Here is a 20251-nt window from a genome sequence, read left to right on the forward strand (position 1 = left end):
TCAGACCTTGTTGCAAAGATTCCTTGTTAGCATTTCATTTAAGCTTTCCAACCATGCTTGGCTTGATGTTTAATCTTGATCTTCTCTACTATTACTCATTTCTCATAAGTTCCATCTGCATTTAGTTCTCAACATATTCTTGCACATATAACCTAAAATACATAATAGTTGAAGGACATATAACATAGTTAACTCATCATTTATTATCAAAAAGCTTTAGTATAAATAATATAAATGAATGCATACGTTGTATAAGTGAATAATATGAAGAAAAAAAAATTGTTGACTTACTACATGAAAAAATGAAAAACCTATTAAGGAGACGTATTAAATTCAATACTTTGTTGATGAGACATGGCATGAGAAAAATATTATTAGACATGTCAATTATGTCACAAACAAAAAATGTTGATGAAGAGGTAATGTTAAAGAAGAATGTTTTTTAAGTGTGCATTTGTATGATTACTTGAAGTATGATTTAGAGTAGTTATAATATATGAGATTGTTATTGTAAAATTAATTCTGAAGAATTTGTGCAGGAATTATGGAATTCAAAAAAAAAAACAAATATGAAATTTAAATAAAGAAACATGCACTTATAACAATGAATGTTTAAGATGTTGTGGTTTCTACTTTGAATTATGGTTGTTTATAATAATTGTCGTTGTTTTTCGACTAATTTTTCCTTTTATTTTTTCCCTACTTTAAACGATAGTTCTCATTGATTGATGTTATTTTATACTTTAACAGCAGTTATGACAACTTGTCGTTTTGTTTAAACTTTTAACAACAATTGAAAGATCATTGTTAGAGACTTTTTCGACCATCATTAAAAGTCTAAAGTTTTTTTTATTCCATATTTGTCATTAACACGAGACATTTTTCTTTAATTAAAATTAGTTCCTCTTCACATTTTACACTTTTATTAGAAAATTTTTAAATTCAAATTTACTACCATTTTTTTACATTTTTTATATTTATATAAAAATTTCCAACCCGATTATGAAATCATTATTTCATTACTTTATATATATATATATATATATATATATATATATATATATATATATATATATATATATATTACTTAAAAATTTACTTCAAAATTATTCACTATTCAAAGTTATTTTATATACACATTTAATAAAATACCATCAATAATATATTAGTAATGCATTATATAATATAATTATTGAATATAAATGCATATATTGTTTTATATTCAAATTCAGTGACTGTATTTTCATCCAACAATCAAAGAACCTAACTTTCTACTATTGTTTTCCTTTTCCATCTTTCTTTTCCCTTTTCACTACTACCCCAGTTGAAACAAACCATTAATATGTGGGTCAGATTCCAATAATGTAACCCTAATATAGTATATGCACCGCCATTTTCATGCATAAAATAATCCCAAATATAGTATATTCATGTATCCTCCAAAATATATCTATAAATACCCTTAGCATTTCAGCCCAAATCATACAATTCTCTCAGCTACTTCTATAGTACCTAGTGAAGCAATTAATGACTCATTTGGTTTTCTTTGTGTTGTTGTTTGCTGGGCAAGTGATTGGTGGATTCAGTGCCCAGAAGCTTCCTCCATCCAACAATGGAGAATTGACAACTATTCTGAGCATTGATGGAGGTGCTATCAAGGCCATTGTTCCAGCAAAAGTTCTTGAGTACTTAGATAAGGCTCTTAAGGTTCATTCTTATTGTTTATATATTCTGCATATGTATTGAAATGGCTTGAATGAATGAATGTTTATGAGGTTAACTTGAATTTTGTTGAGTTGCAGGCTAAGGATCCAAATGCAGATTTAGCACATTACTTTGATGTGATGGGAGGAACCAGCACTGGTGCAATCACAGTAGCCATGTTAGCCACCCCAAGCCTTGATGATCCTACTCGTTCTGCTTACACTCCTGCACAAATTGTTGAGTTCTACAAACAAAATGGCCCTCGTATATTCAACGCATCTAGGTATAATAATATTTAATATTAGAGGTGCTAATGTTGATTAACTTGATTTAGTTTGTCTTAATTCCAAGTTAACGTGTCAAAACTGAGTCCAAATACTCTACAAAAAGTTTTAGGTGTTAATGTGTTGAACATTCAAAAGATACTATGTTAATATTTTAAAATTTATCTTAATGTATTTTAAAATTTTAAAATTATTGGCTATAAAATTATTTTAGAGACACGTAACAGAAGAATAAAGAAAATCGTAGTAAAAAATAAATAATAAAAAATAAGATAATGATATTTTAATCTGCTATTTCAATCATCCTTTATATTTTTTTATTATTTTTAATAATATAATATAATAATTTAAAAATATAAAATATTGAATTAAAAATAAGTGAAAAAGAAATGAATAAAAATATCAAAATTAGTCAAACATCAATATTAATTTATTTTGTTAAAAGACTGGCATCTGGATTCGGTACGGACTTGTTGGTTTGTAGATTAGTTTGCAATTTGTTTTTTTAATTTCTTTTTATTTTTATATTTTTAAAATTATATATATTAAAGTTTTATTTATATATATATATATATATATATATATATATATATTTGGAATTGATTAATTAATGTTATTAATCAAATAAACTAAATAATTATTATAATTAAAATTAAAATTTCATATTTAAAAATGTAACGTAAGTGTGGTTGTTTTTAATTTAGTATCTTTATTTACAATTTTAATTTAATTTAATTTTTCTATTTTTTAAAATGATCTAATTTTGTACTTTTCAATTTTTGAGATCAAATTAGTAATAAATTTAATTACAACTTATATATACATGTTAAAATGAGATTTTAGAATTTATACATCAAATTATTCCACTTAAATATTCGAATTATTTTATTTTTTACAAGTGTAACAAATTTCAAGTGTAAAAAGTTACAAGAGAAAAAATTTAGAAATAATATAATATAGTATGTAGGGAGTGATTTGATGTAAAAATAATAAAAAAATATTTTAACATGAGTATATTAATTGTTATTAAGCCCAATTATTAATTTGGTCTCAATTTGAAGATGGCAAAATTAAATCATTTTAAGAAATAAAGGGACTAAATTGAATCTAAATTTTAAATAGAGAGACTAAATTTTAAATACTGACACTTGACACGGGGTAGGTTTTTTTTTTAAATTAAAAATTTAAAAAATTTAAAAAAAATTCACGAATTGACACGTGACACGATTATAACCTGTGACAGTTTATATTTTTTTTTTTAATTTAAAAAATTAAAAATTTTATAAAATGACACGTGACATGTATGGACACGGCGTCAACTTAACCAAAATAACCAAATTGAACACTTTTACAAAAATAAAATGTTGAACACCAAATAATAAGAAAACTAAAATAAACTAAACCAATCAATCAGATGACTAAATCACTAATTAAATCTTTTATTGAAGAAAGATAATTTGATGAAATATATATCTAAATCCCTCAAATGAGGCTATTGTCCTATTTAATGTTTTCGCAACATCATTATTATTACTATTAATTACCAACAATTATTCGATGAAACATCCAAACATGCAGACCTGGAAACGGTCCCCAATTCGATGGGGAGGGTTTACATGATTCAGCTCGTGAGGCGTTGAAGGAAACACGAGTTGCTCAAGCAATGACCAATCTTGTAATTCCAGCTTTCGATATCAAGAAACAAAAGCCATTCGTATTCTCAAGCTACAAGGTTATACACCATATCCATTTATTTCTTCGTACTTTAAAATCCAAACATGAATTAATGTAATGTTTTTGTGATGCAGCTTGAGAAGGTTCCATACTTAAATGCCTTGTTGTCGGATATATGCATATCCACTTCAACTGCACCCAGACTGTTACCACCCTACTTTTTCGAGAACGATGGTGTTGAGTTCAATTTGGTTGATGGTGGTGAAGCAGCTGTGAATCCGGTTTGTTAATTTTGTTATTTGATTATAAATCTGTTGAAAGTACTTGAATTAAGTTTAAAATTTATTTTTTAATATAATATTAAAGTCATTAATTAAAGTTTTTCATAACAAAATTTGTCTTTTGTCGGATCTATTCTTCTTTCGTCATTGGATAACACATTAAATGTCTAGTCTTTGCTCGAAATGTATATATTTTAACGTGAGAGATACTATTAAAAAAAACACATATTTTCTGTTAACTTTTTTTTGAAAATTTTTTCATAAGAAACACAAATTTTGTTGAGAAAAAAAAAATTGTAAGAAATTGCTACAAATTTTCTTGCAAAATATTTCGTATAAAACACTTTTCGCAACAAATTTTGTAAAAAATATTTACAAATTTTATAATTTTGTAAGAAATGATTACCAATGAAGGAATGATCTGTCAATTAAAATTCTTATAAAAAAATGACAGAAAAAGGTCTTTTCTTGCAAATTCTTTTAACAAATTTGTAAGAAAACATCTCATATAATATGAAAATTTCTAATAATGAGACATGTTAAAAGTCTAATTTTTACTAGAAATAAGAGCAATTAACCGTATATAATAAATATGTTCAAATCTCATCTTACAAGTCGATTTTATAAGATTAAGTTAGAATTAAAATCTCCTATCGTAACAAAATATAATGAAATTGCATGTAAGTTATATTGCATATGATGTATATGTATGAAGTTTAACAATGTTATGTTGAATTTGAGCAGACACTAATAGCAGTGAGTGAAGTGCTACAACAAAATGAGTATCCTGAAATTCTAGTGTTGTCTTTGGGAACTGGAGCAACAAAAATTGAGGAGACTTTTGATGCTCGCCTTGCCAGCACATGGAAGACACAAACATGGGATGTTATTGATACCAATTTTCTAAGTCGTGCTTATACAGCAATCACCGAATACTATCTTTCTTCAATCTTTTCAGGCTTTCAATCTCGCAATACATACCTTCGAGTTCAGGTAAACATTTCTTTTCATTATGAAAAAATTTTCACTCAAATGATTTTAGAGTAATGTGAGTGACACAATTCTTACGCTAATACTATTCGGTGTCAACTTTTACTTATTAACATAGATTTTGTACTAATATTAATTGTCAGGAATATAATTGTAAATCTAAATTTTAACTAAAAATGAGAAAGTATAAATACAAGAATAAAAATTCATAAACCCATTGTTTTAAGATTTTGAGTTGAAAGTGATGTCAATATTTTATATGATTGAACTCAGGTCTCATTGATGTTATATCTCTTCAATAAAACCTTTTCCTCTAAAAACCTAACACTAAATACATGTTTTCTCATAGTAATTTACGCGTATTGTTTTCTTGTATGTTAGTCATATTATTATTTCTACTTAATGTAGAACTATAAATTTACTTTTTATTTCATAATGTTGATGAATGATGTAATGAATGGTAGGAATACGACTTGAATCCTGATTTCTCCGATCCCGTTAATGTTACAAAAGCAAACTTGGACGGTCTTGAAGAGAGTGGAAAACAACTGTTACAGAAAAAAGTTGTGACGTTTAATTTGGATACTTTTGATTTAGAAGAAGGTGTGGGAACATATGCAGAAGCTCTTGACAGGTGAAAAATAAAATGAACTAAATTATTAATTTACTTCAATTATGCTGTCTTTTTCGATTCAATTATCATTAAAAAATTCATATTTTTTTGTTAATTTTTTTTTTAAAAAATACTTATAAATTTTGTTATGAAAAAAAATTTACAGAAAATTGCTGCTAATTTTTTTACAAAATATTTTCTATAAAACACTTTTCGCAACAAATTATGTAAAAATACTTGAAAATTTTATAATTTTGTAGGAAATAATTACATCATCTGTTAAACAAAATTTTTAGAAAAAATAGTAGAAAAAAATCTTTTTTTACAAATTTTCTTAATAAATTTGTAAGAAAAATTTCATGTAATATGAAAATTTTTAGTAGTGTATATATATATATATAAAATGGAATTATATTTTGAGGAGAATGGATTTATATTTTTGTGAAGGATTGCTGATATTTTGCATGGAGAAAGACAACGTCGTCTTCTGAGAAGCAAATCCATGGAAAAAGGAAGAAGACCAATTCTTGAAACTCTTGCTCAAGCAAATTGGGCATTCCAAAAGAACTTACATATTTAATGTCATTTATATGACCTTGTTGTAATATCTATTTAATAATAATAAACTATAACCATGAATAGTGTACCTACCATTTTCCTATTTACAAATAAAAAGTTTCACTCTCTTCATGTTAGTTTTAAGAAGTTCTTTATTTATTTTTTGAGCTTTTGAAAACACAAACCCTCACATAAATCATATTCTCAATTAAGATGAAAATGTGCATGAGAATTAATCACTTCAAAGATCTATAATTACATGACATGAAGATTGTTTTTTTTAACCAAATATATATGTTTATATATGGAAACACTTAGGTGCTTCAACCTGCATACAAAAGGGTATGTACAATGTTTGTTTTACATTGGGTGTGTGATAAAACTATAGATTTACACTAAAAAAAAAAATTCTCTAATCCTTTTACACATGAAGATTGATAATTATATGTATGTTTTATTTTGTATGAGTTGAGATAATTCAATTATTTTATTCTACATATTTTTTTTATAAAAAGAAATATAAAAATCTCACATTGACTACGGTGTAAGTCATTTATAAACTAAAATTTATTAGTATTTAATATAATCTTTATTATTAATAAAATTATATAATTGATTTGTTAATTATGGTCTAATTGGTGTCTAACATTAACTATTAAGGTTTTAATTATTTAATATTATAAAATGATGTCTAACTTAGTCCTTACAATGAATAATTATTTTTTTGTCTCTAAATTTAATTATATTTAATAATTTTGTTACCGTGATAGTATTATAAGCTTAATCCTTTTTTGTAAAATACAAGTTTGATATTTATAAAATTAATTAATTATAAATTCTCAATAATTTCCAGTAACTTTTATTCCTAAAAAGCTAGATTTTTAATCTCCAAAATCTTCTATTATGAACCTCAATAAAAGAGTTATGTCAATATTCAACCACAATAGCTTGGGAGTTAACAAAATCATGTTGGATTTTTAATATCCACCATTAATTAATTATATTTTGTCTTAGATTCTTCAAAATTCTCTATTTTGAGCAGTTTTATCAACAAAAGACATTATTTAAATACTCAACAAAAATAGTTTCACTGATAACATATTTTTATATTAGAAAAATCAAATATATCAAATAAGTATAATTATGTTGTTACAATTCATACACAAAGTAATATAAAAAAAATGGAGTAACATAACTTTTACCTTGCATATGTGTATTCAAATAAAACATTGTTCTTTATTTTTTTCATATTTCAGAATTATAATTTGTATCAATCATCCTAAAATTTTGGTGACATTTGTTTAATCCTTCGATAAAAATAATATGTATCAATGAAAAAAATAACAGTCAAATATTTCATAATTAAAGTTGTCAATTTGGCTCAATTCATATGACTTTGTTCGTCCTAACCTATGTGGGCTATGTTCAAGAACGCCCAAGAGTCAAAAAGCTCTTCATTAAACAAATTCACACAACAAAAAAGCTCACAAAAGCCTTATGGACGAGGATCAGTCATGGACTTTCTTTTTAAATATAAAAATTATATTATTATTTTTAAATATATTATGAAACTTTCGATTTAGGTCGACCTATTTCGACCTTCACCCAAATCACCCAGGATTGACCTTCAACTTCGGCAAACCTATCTCCTCCTTCGGCCTAGATCGACCCGTCTCAAACTTCAGCACGGATTGGTCCGTCTTGATCGTTGATCTAGGACAGTTCATTTCGACCGTCGGCCTGGGTCAACTCGTTGGCTCGAGCCAGCCTGTCTTGGTTGTCGGCTCAAGGCAGACTGTCTTGAGTGTCGACCTATACTTGCCCATCTCGACCATTAGTTCAGACCGACTAGTCACGACCGTTGGCTCGAGCCTACCCGTCTTTGCCTTTCGCATGCACCAACCTTTCTCGATCTTAGGCTCAACTAGTCTCGACTTTCAACCTAGGTCGACCCGTCTCAACCTTACCTCAGTCTGGCCCGTTTCGACCATCGACATGGGCCAACCCATCTCGAACTTCAACATGGGCAAACCTATTACCGTCCTCGGCTTGGACTGACCTGTCTTGAATGTCGATATGTCCCGAGATGGCTTAGCTTGATCTTTGACTTAGACTTAAAATTATTTTTAACAATTAGTTAAAATATATATTTTAGTGGGGTCAAACCTACCTTTACTTTGGTCCTAACTGAGTTAAGAGGGGATTTTGGGGTTGAAGTTTTTTTTTGTCCCTTTGTTTGGGAGCCCTAAAATGAGACTTAATGAAGGGTGAGCAAGAACTGGTATATGGATAATTGCCAAATTAACACCTTTATCCATAATTACCTTAGACTAGGGTAAAGAGTGATTGGATGTCATAGAATAATTTGTGGTGGTAAAGTCTCCACACATAGTCTTCCACTATTGTACATGGGGACGACTGTATAATTGAATGAGCAACCGTATGCAGAGATAGGAATGAAATAAAGGGGAAGATGATGGTAAGTGGAAAATATTAATAATACATAAGGTACCTTATATTATTAATAATATTATTTTATATAAAATTATGTATACAAATTAATGCGTAGTTAAAAATGTTATAAGAAAATTTGTTTACATTTCCTTTGAATTGAAAAAAATAATATTGAATTATGTAGAGATCAAATTCCAAAAAAATAGCATGATTCATAAAAATATTTTTATAAAATAAAAGAGATGAGATCGCACCTTCAACAAAAGACAATTATCAGACTTCTTCTTGTTGTATATAATATTAAATGAATCTATTTTTTTATTCGCAATTTACTTAAAAACTAAATATAAAATAACTTTTAACTTTTCTTATTTGATTCTCAAAAATAAATCATTTTAAGGATGTGAATTAAAGAAAAATTGAAATAATCTTAAAAGAAATTTAGAAATAAATATTTTAATATTAGTTGGCATGTTTAAAATGTGCTAGTTTTAAACCAACACAGTATTCAAATTTACGAGCTACCGATATTTAAATTTGTATCATATAAGTGTTTGATATTTTAATAATATTTATCAATAAAATATTTAAACTATACAATAGTAATAATTTTTTATTTTTTATTTTAATAATATTTAATTTATATAATTTTAATATATTCAATACTAATAATATATTTATTATATTTTTTCAAAAAAATTGTATATTTTTTAACATACATATACAATATATCATATTATATTATTTTCAGAATAAATCATATTAGATATATATTGTATTGATATATTTATCATATTTTTGTTCATCATATGTCCCTATCGAAACAACAATAAAATATCAAATGGCTATGATTGTAATGGTGCCACTCTTTAAACATGCGACCTAACTAATTGTACCTCTATTAATTCCATGTTGCATCCACACTTTTACCTACTCCTTCATCAACTATAAATATAAATTTTAATTTATTATTTTAGGAAAATTTTCATTGATTTCTTTTGGAAGATTTTTCTAAACAGTTTAGTATAATTAAAATTAGAACTGAGAAATATTTATCGCATATAATAATTTATAATTTAACAATGATATAAAATCTACTGCAATTTTAACGGAGCTGAATTGTGAGGAGCCATGTTGATATATCAACCAACCTAAAATAGTAGGTAGTATTAAGCTTACAAAACTTCAACTGTAGATGATAAATCGATGAATTTGTATAACATTTTTATTCATTATACATTATCTATTGCATTCAATATTTATATTTAGACATGTGGATACTTGTTTCAAGCCAGAGGAGACAAATAAATTCATCATAGAATTAAAAAAAAAGGTTAAATATATTTTTGGTCCCTTAATTTTTAGTAAATTTTGGAATTAGTCCATTTTGAAACTTTGAACCAATTTAGTCATTCATCTTTCGAAATACGTGGATTTAGTCCTTTTAATCAAATTTTGTTTAGTTTATTTGACATTTTAAGCACGTTTCATAATAGTATTTGACTTAACATTAAAACGAAAACGTGTAAACAATATAAACAACTCAAATACAATCCTGAAATGCGTACGAAACATCAAATAAACCTTCCAAAACTTGATTAAAAGGACTAAATCCACGTATTTCGAAAGATAAATGACTAAATTGTTCCAAAGTTTCAAAATGAAATAATTTCAAAATTTACTGAAAGTTAAAGGACCAAAAACATATTTAACCCTTAATACTAGTATGTGATTATGTAGACTCGTTGGGCAAGCTTGTTAAGTGATTGTCGAAATCGAGTTTGATAGAGTCAGGAGAGGCTTGCTTGTTGAGCGACGGTCAAATTCGAGTGTCGCAGAATTAAAAGATGAGGCCTCGTTGGGAGTGTCTTCTATCACAGGGCAAATAAATCTGTATTTTTGTTTCAATGCTTAGTTTGTTGATCGAGACTATTTGTCATTGATTCTCCAGAAGAACTTTCTGAGCTAGTAATTGGTCTTACTAAGCAAAACTTGTCAGTTACATGGTAAATTTTGGTGATCTTTAAATGAGAGAATCTTGTGGGAAAGCGGATTCATTGCATATAGAGTGGGTTTATAGAGTGGGTTTATAAGCAGGAATGAGACATGATGGAATAGAAATTGTGTATGATTTAATTTTATGATTTGGGAGTCTTGGCTTCTAAAGAAAAAGTGCAAGTCCTCACTAGTTTAATGTTATGCATTAATTAGAGATATATGTTGGTCAGATTAAGGGATAATAATTGGGTTGAATAAAATTCAAAAGGAATCCTAGAGGTTATTCAGGCTTTTTTGGCTGTGAAATTTTTTCTATAGGTAGTACATATGAATATATTATTGGAAACTATATATTTTTTCTTAGTATTTAAAATGTTTTATGTGTAAAGATTATGAGAGTTATATTGATTATAGAGATATTGATGTGTGTAGCTTATATATGATTATGCTCTTTTGGATCAATTTTTTTCTTCTCCATTTATTGTTCTTTAATCTTTTAGAAAGAGATGAAAAATGTATGAAATTTACTTTCTCAGTTCATCTTTCTGGTTTGAGCTACAAATTTTAAGACTTAGCACCAATTTCATAATTTCCTTCATTTTACTTGTAAAACAGCAAAAAAAAATGTATTAAATTCCATTTTTTTATATTTTCTTATCACCACATTCTGTAATTATATAAAATTAAGGCATTTATAATTATTTTTACAGTGATTCAATGCAAGATAAGTATCTAAATGATATACAATTTAGCTAATAATATACACTTATCATAGTGTATAAAATAAATTGCAAGAAAAAAAAAATCGTAAGTGAGTCAATCTATTAACCCGTGATGGGTCAAACCAGGTTGCAAAATTTCTAGTTTACCAAAAGGTGAGTTGGATTGAACTGACTCTTTTTTAGCTCGATCCGTACTAAGTCAATTTGTGTGAGTTAAATTGACTTATTTTGACACCCCTAATCAACTGGCTAAGATGAATTAAAAAAAAAATGGTCAAAAAGAATAAATAATTCAATGCATAAGTGAATAAGGTACGATGGTGTGGTTCTAATTTATCTTTATAGAAAAGTAAGAGGAAAGATCTGTACGTTTTCATTCAAAGACATCGTACTCACAATACTCAAATTTAGGCATGTGGTGGATATTAAAACTTGTTTCAAAGGAGACACATAAATTCATAATAAAATTAAAAAAGAAAAACATTCTAACTCACTACTTAAAATAGAGGAAGGAGTAACCAGAAGGGTTGGAATCAAAGTTGAGGAAGATCAAAATTCAGGGAGAGAACACAAACAAAGGTCAAGAATGATATTACCAATCAATATAACGATTCAAGGAAGAAAATTAACAACACTAAGATTGTAAATACATTAAATTGTAGTTTATTTAGTTTTGTTAAAGAATATGACAACAGTAAATAAATTTACTTTATTTAGTTCTGTCAAAGAATTTGACAACATTAAATTTGTGATTTGATGGGAGGATAATTCATATTTATTTCAAAATTTTAAAATTCTTTAAAATAAAATATTTGTTTGGATGATGTAATTAAAAAAAATCAAAATTTTAGAAATTTTAAAAGTAATTTAAATGAATAAAATAGATGATTTTAAGTACAATAAAAATATAAAAAAAATTGAAACTTTATTACTTTTCACTTCACAGTTGAGTCGAGTGAGCTTAGGCCGAAAGCTTAGTTGAGTCAACTAAGGTTGAAAAATCAGTCTAGTCAATTAGGTCGGACTGAAAATAGATTCAGACCGAACCAAAGTTTAAGAAGAATTGGTACGAGTAGAAGATTGAGACATGTCAACACGAGCCAAAGGTCGATTTGAGTTAGTGTAAGCAAAGGGTCGAGAGATGAGTCAGCATGGCTGAAGGTTGAGTCGAGTTAGTCCAGCCGAGTCAGTTAAGGTTAAAGGTTGAGTCAGCCTGAGTCGAAGATCGAGTAGGCGCAGGCCAAAGGTCGAGCTGACCTTGACCGAAGGTCAAGCCAAGTCGGTCTGAGTTGGAGGATAAGTTGATTCGGTCCTAGTTGAAGGTCGAGCTAAATTAGACTTGGACCGAAGATCGAGTTGAATCATATCTAGACAAAGATCAAACTAACTCAAACTAGAGTCGAAAGTCGAACCAAATCGAACTGGAGTCAAGGATCGGATGGAACCGAGCCAGATTGAAGGTTGGGCGGATTCAGACTCGACCAACGTTAATTTAGATATAATTTTTTTTTCTTTACTTAAAAAATTTACTTCAAAATTATTCATTATTCAAATTTATTTTATGTAACAAGTAATTGTTAGGAATCCAAGTGTGATTCTAAGTCCCACATTGACTAGAATTGAGAAAGTGGAGCACTATATAAGAATAAAGACCCATAAACCCATTGTCTTAAGGTTTTGGGTTGAGAGTGGTGTCAGTGCCTTATATGGTTTGACTCAGGTCTCATTAGTATTGTATCTCTCCATTGATATTCCTCCTTATAAACCTAACGGTAACTAAAATTCACTCACTTTCCTTTCATCCAACGATTCAAAAGAACCTAACTTTCTCGTATTGTTTTTTGTCTTTTTCCATCTTTTTTCACTACTACATACCCTGTATTAAACAAAACATTAATATGTAGGTCAGATGGCAATAATGTTACCCTCAGTTTGATAGCAAAACATCGATCATGTCACCCCTCCCACCAGCTACCCTCAAACTGGACCAGGAGCTCTACCCTTTTTTGCAGCACCATTTTCATGCGTAAAATAATTCCACAAGGTTTTTCTCAAACATAGTATATGCATCTATCCTCCAATTATATCTATAAATCCCCTTAACATTTCTGCAAAAAAACACACAACTCTCTCTCTCTCTCTCTCTACTATACTCTATATTATACCTTGGGAAGCCATCAATGGCTTATTTCGTTCTGTTTGTTTTGCTGTTTGCTGGGCAAGTGATTGGTGGATTCAGTGCCCAAAAGCTCCCTCCACCCAACAATGGAAATTTGATAACTATTCTTGCCATTGATGGTGGTGGTATCAAGGCCATTATTCCAGCAACAATTCTTGATTACTTGGACAAGGCTCTTAAGGTTCATTCTTACGGTTAATTCTATGCATGTATCGAAATGGAATGAATGAATGAATAGTGTTTATGAGGTGTTGGAAGTAAAATTTCATACTACAAGCTAATTTAGAGGGTTAAGTTCAAAGTACATTTTTATAATATGGTATCAGAATAATGAGTTTGAGTTTATCATAATAAATTTGTAGAGTTGAGTTACCCTTTTAAGTTAAATTTGATTGAGTTGCAGGCTAAGGATCCAAATGCAGATTTAGCACATTACTTTGATGTCTTCGGAGGAACCAGCACTGGTGCAATCACAACAGCTATGTTAGCCACCCCAAGCCTTCATGATCCTACTCGTGCTGCCTTTACTCCTGCACAAATTGTAGAGTTCTACAAACAAAATGGCCCTCGTATATTCAACGCATCTAGGTATAATAATATTAATATTAGTGATCATATTATTGGAAGTCTCACGTCAACTAGAGATAAAGCAATTTTATAATATATAAGTGAAGTGCAAATTTCACCTTACAAACCGATTTTGTGGGTTGAATTAGACTTAAAACTCACTTCTAACATGTATCAGAATCAAGTTAAAGTCTATCCTAGTAAACTTTTTTGGACATTCTATTCCACCTGTTAATTTAATTAGTTTGTCTTAATACGTTCTTGATGTGTCAAAAATAATGTTAACATGCAGACCTGGAAACGGTCCCCTGTTCGTTGGGGAGGGTTTACATGGCTCAACTCGTGAAGCGTTGAAGGAAACACGAGTTAGTCAAGCATTGACCGATGTTGTATTCCCAGCTTTCGATATCAAGAAACAAAAGCCATTTGTTTTCTCAAGCTACAAGGTTACCACCATATCCATATATTTCCTCATACATTAAAATCCAAACATGAATTAATGTAATAATGTTTTTGTGATGCAGCTTGAGAAGGTTCCATACTTAAATGCCTTGTTGTCGGATATATGCATATCCACTTCAACTGCACCCAGACAGTTACCACCTTACTTTTTTGAGAACGATGGTGTTGAGTTCAATCTGGTTGATGGTGGTGAAGCAGCTGTGAATCCGGTTTGTTAATTTAGTTATTGATTACAAATATGTTGCAAGTCCACATTTATGACGGATAATGTCAGTTTCTAGTATATAAATAGATATAAAATTTACTTTACAACTAAATTTGGTAGAATTAAGTTATCTTTAAAGTTTACTTTTTAACATTAACTTGATATCAAAATTATTGGTCAGAGTTTATAGTAAAATTTATTGTTTGTTAAGTCTATTGTTCCACCAGCTATCGAACTGCTTTCAGATCACCCATTAATATTGTTAAGAATTCAAGTGAGTCTAAGTCTCACATTGACTAGAAATGAAAAAGTAGAGCATTATATAAGAATAAAGACCCATAAATCCATTACCTTAAGGAGGTTTTGAGTTGAAAGTCGTGTCAATGTCTTATGTGGTTAGGCTCAGGTTTCGGTACTCGTGAAATCTATGTTGAAATGACATGTAAGTTATGATTTATCATCCAAACATGCATATGCATATACTTTATGATATATGTATGAAGTTTAACAATGTTAAGTTTAATTTGAGCAGACACAAATAGCAGTGAGTGAAGTGCTACAGCAAAATAAAGATCCTGAAATTTTAGTGTTGTCTTTGGGGACCGGAGTATCAAAAATTGAGGAGATTTATGATGCTGAGGTGGCTGCCACATGGACAGAAGAAACATGGGCTGTTATTGATCCCACTTTTCAAAATCGTGGTTATACAGCCATCACTGAATACTATCTTGCTTCAATCTTCTCGGGCTTTCAATCTCAAAATAATTACCTTCGAGTTCAGGTACATATTTTTTCATTACAAGAAAATATTAAACTAATTTTTAGAAATTAACGACAATCAAATTATAGTGTTATTAAAGTTTATTTATGAATAAGATTTTTCGTTCAAATGAATATAGAAATGAGATTCAAACCATATTCTCATTCTTATTTCCACTCGAGTAAAAATAGTATTACAATTTTGATAAAGATATTATATATCTCCTGTTTTTATTTATATTAATAGAGATGTCATATATTTAATTTTCTTTTATTATTGTCAAATATTCAATTTTATTAAGTTCTACTCTTTCTTTTATATAATGGGACACAGTACTCTGTATATTAAACAAAAAGGTTCTAATAAATTAATAAGGCAAGAAAGCTCTTTTTGAGTTGTTTTTCACCAAACTTTTCTTAGACATTTTTGTACGCATCATTTCTTCTTTCTCTCATGACTTATATATATGTAACAAATTTAACCTTAACTCACATTTTACTCCGATACTTTTTGTTCCATATTCATAAAATTTTGGATACTATGTTGATGAAAGATGGAATGAATGGCAGGAATACGACTTGAATCCTGATTTCAACGACCCTATTAATGTTACAAAAGCAAGCTTGGACGGTCTTGAAGAGAGTGGAAAACAACTGTTACAGAAAAAAGTTGTGACGTTTAATTTGGATACTTTTGATTTAGAAGAAGGTGTGGGAACATATGCAGAAGCTCTTGACAGGTGAAAAAAAAATGAACTAAATTATTAATTTACTTCAATTATGCTGTCTTTTTCGATTCAATTATATATATAAAATGGAATTCTATTTTTGAGGGGAATGGTTTTATATATTTTTGTGAAGGATTGCTGATATTTTGCATGGAGAAAGACAAAGTCGTCTTCTGAGAAGCAAATCCATGGAAAAAGGAAGAAGACCAATTCTCGAAACTCTTGCTCAAGCAAATTGAGCATTCCAAAAGAACTTACATATTTAATGTCAATGGAGGACCATGTTGTACTATCTATATAATAATAAACTAGAACCATGAATAGTGTACCTACCATTTTCCTATTTACAAATAAAAAGGTTCACTCTCTTCATGTTAGTTTTAAGAAGTTCTTTATTTATTTTTTCAGCTTTTGAAAACACAAACACCCACATAAATCACACTCTCAATTAAGATGAAAATGTGCATGGTAATTGATCACTTCAAAGATCCATCATTACATAATAATGGAGATTGATTATATGTATATATATAATTGAGACAATTCAATTATCTTATTTTATATATTGTTTTCACTGATAAGAAAAAAGAAGAAGTTAAGTACGTTCTTAGTCGGTGAATTTTGACGTGAAATTGGAACTAGTTGCTATTCAAAAATTTGATATATTTTAGTTTTTAAATTTTAAAATTGAATGGATATAGTTCTTTTAACTCAATTATGTTAAACAAAAATTATGTTCCGAACATGTTTCGTGTTAGTATTAGAATTGTTTATATCATTTAACACATAAAAAAAATTAACGTAATTGGGTTAAAAGGACTATTTTTATTCATTTTTAAAATTTAGGAACCAAGATGTATCAAAGTTTCGGACATGGATGAATTCCAATTTTGGATCAAAGTTCAAATACTAAAATCATACTAAAAAAGAATTGGAGATCTCATGTCACCTTAACAATTAACTTATTGGTTATTGAAAAGTGTATATATATATATATATATATATATATATATATATATATATATATATATATCGGAAATTATACACTTGCATCGTAGTAAACCCCACATAGCCTTCCCTCTTAATAATATTATAGATAGAAAGCCATGTGACCATAAAGGGCAAGTTGAATTTTCAACTTGGTCCAATGTATGTCTATTTTGTAGGTACTTCTCCATTATATTGATTTTATGGTCATTTGGTTTTTCTGCATCAGTGGAAACTATTGTTTTATCTATGGCTATTAATATTTTTCAACAACTGTCAATTTTTTTGGTTTTTTGGTTTTTGTATTTGCTCCACTTTTGTCCTCTTCTTCATTTTCCACCTCTACCTTATACTTTTCTTCTTTCACGTATTGTGTTGTACTAAAGGTTTGGAGATAACATGGAATATAAAGAGGAAAACGCGGTTGAATGTTTGATGGTAACAAGAATATAGAGTAAGTCATTTGTTTTTCATTAGCAAGTTGTGAATATTTTTTTTTCTTATGTTTTAAGCTTGGGACTTTGATTGGAGAGGTTCAACAAGACTTGGACGGTATGTCAAGCCTATTAATTTCTGACCAAATAGTGTCCATGAGGTGTCCAAAACCACATAAACCAATTCTAACACCCTCATTCTGCCAACTTTCAGAGAAAATTGTTCCTCTATTCACTTGCTGTTGAAAACGTAGAGCTCTGCTAGGGCATCATCGAAGCAACCACTGTTTCACTCTAAAGTCTCCTTTGGGTAAGTTGAACTTAGACTTTATCCTTCACTTTCCATTCCAGTACCTTAGTCTCTATCTTGGGTCGAATCTAAAACCTTATGTTTGGTATTGTATGTCTACTTTCCAGTTTTACTGCACTGGTCTGAGTCGTCGTACTCCCCTCTTCTCAGTGGACTTCTGTGCTAGCATTGTTAGCCCCACCCGAGGTAAGGGAAGCTAGGGTTTTTCACGTTCTTGGCATATTATTGGTTATTCTTCTGTTGTTTCATGATTCTTATACTTGTATGATGTTTGGATTCGTATGAAAATGGTTTGGACATTTTTTTGGTTTGGTGTGTTGCCATGTATGCGTGAACAGGGGCGAGAACTGATATTTTCGCCCAAGCGAGCTCGTCTCGCCTAGGCGAGAATAGTAGAAACTCGCCCAGATTTCTGCTCGAGCACTCGCCCAAGCGAGGGGCTGTGTTTTTTAGCGACGAACTGTCTCGAGAGCTCTCGAAATCCCCAGGGTCACTGTCGCAGTCTCGCCTAAGCGAGAGTCTGTAGCTTGAGCGAGAGCACTCCTCTCGCTTGAGCAAGGGCTCACAGCTTGAACGAGACCTAGCTCGGGCTCTTGCTGTTTTCCTTACATGAATGTTGTTGGTTGTTTGATTGACTGGTTTGCTTGGTTTTAAACATAAAGGGAGTGGATATGCATGTACTACATATGTTATGGGTTGGAACTAATGAATTGGTATTGAGCTTGCCATGAGATATGTTTGATGATTGGTTATTTATACGAAATGACATGTTATTGGTATGCATGGGAACTTCATGATTGGTTGGTAAGGAATGAATAAGGTTTGGGTAGGACGTAATCCCATGACCCTTGTAGTGGGAGCTCATGGTGGTGCCTCATCGTATGGACGTAATCCCATGGACCCTCTTAGGGGGAGTCCATGGTGGTGCCTCATTTATTGGACTTAATTCCATGAACCTCGGGGTGAGAGATCATGGTGGTGCCTCAATGTAAGGACATAATTCCACGAGGGTATCGTGGTGGTGCCTCAAGGTCAGGACGTAATTCCACGAAGGCCTCGTGGTGGTGCCTCACTGTTAGGACGTAATTCCACGGGGTCCCTTGGTGGTGCCTCATTATACGTATCCGGATAGTCAAGTCTTAGAGTCTTAAATGGTTTGGTATCACATGTGTGGATAATTGTTATCTATGCTTGACTTTGAAATTGCATGTTGAGTGTTATGACATAAGAATCTTTTACACTAGCTTACCCTTCTGCTTGCATGTATGTTTGTGTGTGGTTTTTCTCCTTTGCGATGATCATCAATTTTATTGGTGTGAGTAGATGTGAGAACCTTGGCAGTGGTAATGATAATAGGGATGTTGCAGCTTGATGGTTATGGACGGGTAGTGGACTCACTATAGAGCCCACAGCTAAAGGAGTTTTATTAGTTTATGATTCTCTTGTCTTGGACAAGACCTTGTACTACTTTTGAACTATTATACGTTGTTTTAGGAAGTGTGATGCCTCTATTTTTGGTATGGATATGTTTGCTATGTTGTATACCTTCATATCCCAAACTCCGTACTCTCTGAATATTTATATATGCTCTGAATATTTATATATGCGACGTTTTATTAATTTAAGATTATCCAATTATTTAGGACGTTACATTTGTGCATGTGTGTGTGTGTGACATTATTTTTGGATTCAATTTAAAGCAAAAGGTAATAATTTATGAGGTTTAATTATTTTGGTCCTTATAATTTTTTTTACTTAATTGAATTAATATTTAAAAAGAAAAAAAAACAATTGAGTCTCTATGTTATAGAAAGGACTCAATATAGTCTTTTATGTTAAATTAAAGTTAACGCAATTTAAAAGTGTCATGTGTTAAAATTTGGGTTTATTATGTGTTAAAATCTTATCATTTTTTTTACATTTAATTTCCTTTAATTTTGACACGTGACATCTTCACCTTGTGTTTGGATGAAGGATTTCAACAATGTCGAGAAATTGACATGTTTTGTATTTGAATTGCTTGTAATTAAATTTTCTTCATTTTCTAAATAACTTGTTTGGATAAAGAAACTAAAATACCTTATATTTCAATTTCTTGTTTTGATAAAACAATTAAATTTGTTGTGAGATTAAATTTCATTTTAACAATATTTATTTTAGGTTTAATTATGTTTTGAGTTCATGAAAAATTCAGAAACGAGCTCGACAACCCAAACGGGCCGGGTCAACTCGAGGATCTAGACGGGTTGGGCCGGCCCGACGATCTAGACAGGTCTGACAAGCCCGACAACCCATACGAGTCGGTCATGCCTGTCAAGTTTGTAAACCCGATCCTTTTGGTT

General features: G+C 29.8%; 2 protein-coding genes across 2 annotated transcripts; both read left to right on the forward strand.

Annotated features, from left to right (window-relative positions):
* Window positions 1-1506: 1506 nt before the first annotated feature.
* LOC114166570 (patatin-T5-like) lies at window positions 1507-6244 on the forward strand. The gene is made up of 7 exons (XM_028051319.2): window positions 1507-1707; window positions 1803-1987; window positions 3567-3720; window positions 3797-3943; window positions 4688-4936; window positions 5398-5567; window positions 5994-6244. The coding sequence occupies exons 1-7, from the start codon at window positions 1528-1530 to the stop codon at window positions 6124-6126; spliced, it is 1218 nt and encodes a 405-aa protein (XP_027907120.2). The 5' UTR covers window positions 1507-1527; the 3' UTR covers window positions 6127-6244.
* Window positions 6245-13327: 7083 nt separating this feature from the next.
* On the forward strand, window positions 13328-16555 carry LOC114166571 (patatin-2-Kuras 1-like). The gene is made up of 7 exons (XM_028051320.2): window positions 13328-13638; window positions 13861-14045; window positions 14317-14470; window positions 14549-14695; window positions 15224-15472; window positions 16021-16190; window positions 16312-16555. Exons 1-7 carry the CDS (start codon window positions 13459-13461, stop codon window positions 16415-16417), a joined length of 1191 nt encoding a protein of 396 aa, XP_027907121.2. The 5' UTR covers window positions 13328-13458; the 3' UTR covers window positions 16418-16555.
* Window positions 16556-20251: the final 3696 nt, after the last annotated feature.

The sequence above is a fragment of the Vigna unguiculata genome, chromosome 10, assembly GCF_037176805.1.
Source record: "Vigna unguiculata cultivar grain cowpea cultivar isolate G323 ecotype 2 chromosome 10, ASM3717680v1, whole genome shotgun sequence".
NCBI classification, from domain to species: domain Eukaryota; kingdom Viridiplantae; phylum Streptophyta; class Magnoliopsida; order Fabales; family Fabaceae; genus Vigna; species Vigna unguiculata.

Excerpts from the sequence above, each read along its gene's own strand:
- LOC114166570 (XM_028051319.2), top strand. The coding sequence starts at position 1,528 with ATGACTCATTTGGTTTTCTTTGTGTTGTTGTTTGCTGGGCAAGTGATT. Across the intron at positions 3,944-4,687 it reads GTGAAGCAGCTGTGAATCCG|ACACTAATAGCAGTGAGTGA; the intron begins GTTTGTTAATTT and ends GAATTTGAGCAG. Across the intron at positions 5,568-5,993 it reads TATGCAGAAGCTCTTGACAG|GATTGCTGATATTTTGCATG; the intron begins GTGAAAAATAAA and ends ATTTTTGTGAAG.
- LOC114166571 (XM_028051320.2), top strand. The coding sequence starts at position 13,459 with ATGGCTTATTTCGTTCTGTTTGTTTTGCTGTTTGCTGGGCAAGTGATT. Across the intron at positions 13,639-13,860 it reads ACTTGGACAAGGCTCTTAAG|GCTAAGGATCCAAATGCAGA; the intron begins GTTCATTCTTAC and ends ATTGAGTTGCAG. Across the intron at positions 14,471-14,548 it reads TTGTTTTCTCAAGCTACAAG|CTTGAGAAGGTTCCATACTT; the intron begins GTTACCACCATA and ends TTTGTGATGCAG.